This window comes from Perognathus longimembris, chromosome 15 (genome assembly GCF_023159225.1).
Source record: "Perognathus longimembris pacificus isolate PPM17 chromosome 15, ASM2315922v1, whole genome shotgun sequence".
NCBI lineage: Eukaryota > Metazoa > Chordata > Mammalia > Rodentia > Heteromyidae > Perognathus > Perognathus longimembris.
Genome location: NC_063175.1, coordinates 44,183,229 through 44,187,202, shown reverse-complemented (window position 1 = coordinate 44,187,202; position 3,974 = coordinate 44,183,229). Strand labels below are relative to the sequence as shown.

At 53.1% G+C, this 3,974-nt stretch overlaps 1 protein-coding gene across 1 annotated transcript; it reads right to left on the bottom strand.

Moving 5' to 3' along the window:
* Window positions 1-220: 220 nt before the first annotated feature.
* LOC125363941 (golgin subfamily A member 2-like) lies at window positions 221-3,214 on the bottom strand. The gene is made up of 4 exons (XM_048363277.1): window positions 2,978-3,214; window positions 1,889-2,881; window positions 869-1,795; window positions 221-766 (listed from the first exon to the last, which is right to left on the bottom strand). Exons 1-4 carry the CDS (start codon window positions 3,212-3,214, stop codon window positions 221-223), a joined length of 2,703 nt encoding a protein of 900 aa, XP_048219234.1.
* Between the last annotated feature and the right edge of the window lie 760 nt (window positions 3,215-3,974).

Here is a 3,974-nt window from a genome sequence, read left to right as displayed (position 1 = left end):
TGTGTTCTACGCGCAGAGACATATGACTTAGGTTGTCTCGTCCGACTCTGAGCCATTCTTCTGCCTGTATCCGCAGGCCTTTGACTCCTCGATTTCAGCTGCGTTAATTGAGCTTGTGACCACACTGGCAGAGCCAGTGTCAGGGGACAGGGAGAGGGAAAATAGTCCGGAAGAATGTGTGTAACACATTTGTAATTGTTTGTGTCCTTCCTGAGAGTAATTATTGGATATTCATCATGTTCTTCAGTTTGGACCAGAACGTGATGGGGCGTTCATTGCCCATGCCCCCAAGCTGTGTGGTGGACGGCTCTAGGGGGCACGGCACCTCAGCCTCTACTGTGGATGGTTCCACGTCATAATCCTTGCTACCATCATCCTCCTTGCTACATTCAGTCTTCATGGGGCCTGCCAAGTCTGATGTGGTGTCAGCAGCAGGGGGCTCGGTGTCTCCCTGCATCTTGTCCTGGCATGTCACGACTTTACCTGCAAGCTGCAACAGCAACTCCTGCAGCTCCTGCTTCTTCTTTTGTTTCTCCAGGGACAGTAGATCGACTTGCTCCCATTTCTCTTGATGCAGGGTCTCCAGGGTTTCTATCTGCTCTCTGCAGGCAATGAGGGAGTTTTCGATGGCGGCGATGTGCTCTGACAGCCGGCTGCATTGCTGTTGCAGGCCATCTGCTGCACTCTGGAAGTCCACCTTGTCAGGCAGGTCGGGGCTGAAGCAGATTTGCAGCTCCCTCTTGGGCACCTGTGTGTCCTGCTTCCTCTTCCCAAACAGGCCGTGGGTCCTCGTCCTGGGGAAGAGGCCCTCCTGCTCCAGCTTGGTCTGGCACTGGGCTCCCAGGTTGGCCAGGCACCTGCAGCGGGCCTGCTGCTCCAGCAGCTGCTGGCGGAGTTTTACCTCTTTGGCTTCAGCAGCTGAGAGTGCATTTTCATAAAAATCCCTCATTACTTGAGGGCTCTCTACATCGTCAGGGACGGTAACGTCGAGTGGGGTTGCCTCCTCCCCCCTTTCTTCCGCATTACTCACTCCTTGGCCTTCTGGAGGGGAACCCAGGACGCTCAGCTTGGCCTGCAGTTGCTCGTTCTGCTGCCATGCTGCTTCCAGGCATTGGAGAGTGTCCTGCAACTGTTCCCTTTCTGTCTGGGCCAGCAACGTGCTCTGTATTTGCTCCTGCTTCAGCTGCTCCAGCAGCTGGGTCTGCCTCTGCAGGTGCTCCTGCAGGGCCTCCTTTTCTGAGCTCAGCTGCCGATTGGAGGCTGTGTGCTGATCGCAGGTGGCTCTGAGTTCCTGCAGCTGTGTCCGGTATTGGCCCTGCAGCTCCTGCAGCTCCTGAGCTTCCTGGCTCGCTCTCTTCGCCACCTCTTTCCATTTCTGGAAATCCTTCTCCTGCTGCTCCAGCTTCTCCTGCAGCTGTTTCTTCAGGATTTGCTCTGCGCTCAGGGCGCTGGCGAGCTCCTCCTTCTCAGCGCTCAGCCGGTAGGCAGCGTCGTGCAGCTGGGCCAGCTGGTCTTGCATCTCTCTGTCTTGCACATGTGTGCATGTCGCGGTCTCCGTGTCCCGATCCTTGGCAGGCCTAGGAATGGCTTCCTCGGCTGCCTGTTCCAGTCTCCACAGCCGCTCCTGTTGCTCCAGGTTCTGGAGACGGAGGCTGTGGTTTTCCTGCAGTTGAGATTGCAGCTGTTGCTTCAGGTCCTTTAACTCGTCCTGCATCTGCAAGGCCTGGGTTTGCAGCTGCTGCGCAGCCTGAGCTGGTCCTGCAGGGGGCTGCAGCTCTGCCAGGTGTTCTCTAACCTCCTCCAGGTTGACCTCCAGCTCCAACACCTGCCTCTCCCCTTGCTCTCTCTCCTCTGTCTGTTGCTTCATCCCTTGGGATGGCTGCTGGACCATGTCCTCCCACAGGGCACTCTCCCTCCTCAGGGACATGGCAACGTTGTCCCTTTCTGACCTCATGGTCTTCACCACCCTTCTCAGGTTGTCCACTTGCCGTTTCAGCACTGCCCGCTCCTCTGATGCCTTTTGCAGCTTCTGAATTCTGCTCTGCATGTTGAGCTTTTGGGTCCAGAGGACTTCCAGTTTCCTTTGTAATTCGCTGTTGATTTCCTCCAAATCAGAAATTCTGCTCTTCTCCTGGTCTTCCAGGAGCTGGAGCTTCTTTTTTTGAGTGTCAACCCGTTGGGTGGTGACTGGGGACAATGCTCTCTCTTCCTGTCCAACATGCTGCTGTGCAGCCCGCTGGTGGCGTGGTGGGTGGTGACTAAATGAGCCTTCCTGCTCCCTTAGTTTCTCCTTAACCACCAGCTGGATGCGAGCCAGGGCACAGCGTAAATTGGGTTCTTCAGAAACCAACATCTGTATGGCTAGCTTGTGAGCTTCCAATTCTGTTTGCAGTGCCTCGTTCTCTTGGGCTCTCCTGCAATTCTCTCTTCGGTGTTCATGCTGCAGGTGTTTCTTTTCTTTCTTCAGTTGGTGGAGCTCACTGGAGAGCTGTTGGTTTCGTAACTTTCTGGAGTGCAGGGTAAGCAGCAGGTGTTGGTAGTGCCTCTGCAGCTCCTCGGTGTTCTTGGGAGCTGTGAGACTCTCCACCCTGGAGGAAGGTCTCCAGCTGCACAAAGGCAGGACAGGCTCAGGGGAGGCGTGCTTTTTGGCAGTAGGCTCAGTTGATTGACCATACCCAGTGGTGTTTCTCTTGGGATGATCGCCCTTGATCGGTTTCTTCTTTGTGTTCAATTGTGCAGGTGCACTTGCAGGACAATTCTGCTGGTTTTCTTGCCGTCGTTGATTTGCTGCAGCTGTTTCATTTTCTCTTGATTGTTCAGACCTTCGAGCCCTGGGGCAGCAGGCAAGACAGAATCGCCACATTCCCAGGCGGTCTGAAATCTATAATCTACAATCTACAATCTACAATCTACAAACTACAATCTACAATCTACAATCATTAACAATGTCGTTTTCTCACTATACCCCTTAACTCACTGATTTTCGCTGACACCACTCGGCCACCTCCACCTCCCTCAACGGCTGGGAGTGGTGTAAGCCAACAGAGGGAATACCAGGGCTATTAGGCAGCAGAGGATATGGGTGTGGCCCCAAGTCTGGCATCCCATTGGTCAGAGAAAAGTGTGAAATAACAGAGGGTGTGGCCAGAAATTTGTGATCCAGGCACAATGGGTGGAGTCCTGATGACAGCTGCTCCTGCAGCCCTATCCACATCTAACTCTGTCCAGGGTAGTTATGGGCAAGAGTGGGACTTGCTACAGCTGGGTAGGTGCTCAGTTTTACCTGTACCTTTCCTAGCTTCCCTCACACAACAACTGTGGCCTCCCAGGCTTTCAATTTTCTTCCAGGAAGTGGCATCAAGAAACACAACCTGTCCAAATTATAACTGTTCTCATTCCGTGCAGAAGTAGCTCTGTTCTAACCACATTTGGTGACATTTGTATTGTGATCAGGGAGTCACTGAGTTTGCTGAATTCTTGATATAACCTGCTCTTGCAGTCCCTGAGGAACTGGACAGCTCAGAGCCATCACAGGTCCAGGGCTCCTCGGCATGAGTGTTTCCCATGTTGCTTACGCAGGCCTTGCCTAGTGCAGCACACCTGGTCTAGTGATCTCAGAGGAATCAGAAAGACAAATGGGAGAAATGAGAATGTCCTGCTTCTGTCAAGGAGTATGTGACATCTACACCAACACTAAGAGTAATGTGCACTTAACTGAAAACAAATCTAACCAAGTCAACTACCCAGCCACTTCCTAATGATGTTGTGTCCACAATCCAGTGTAATGCCTTGAGAGCACAAAAATCCATGGGGGCATGGGTAAAGGGGGCAAAGGAGTTTTATTTAAGAACCCCCAAACCAGAAGCAGCACAGCCTCCACCTCCAAACCCAGGCCTGTGGCTGATTACCTTGTCCTGGGCTAAGTACCCAGAACTCAGAACTGAGAACCAAGAGCAGCCTCTGCCTCCAAACTC

Coding starts and splice junctions, on each gene's coding strand:
- LOC125363941 (XM_048363277.1), bottom strand. CDS start 3,214: ATGTGGATAGGGCTGCAGGAGCAGCTGTCATCAGGACTCCACCCATTG. Junction 1,796..1,888: donor GTGCCCTGTGGGAGGACATG/GTCCAGCAGCCA, acceptor AACCTGGAGGAG/GTTAGAGAACACCTGGCAGA. Junction 767..868: donor AGCAGCTGCTGGAGCAGCAG/GCCCGCTGCAGG, acceptor CTGTTTGGGAAG/AGGAAGCAGGACACACAGGT.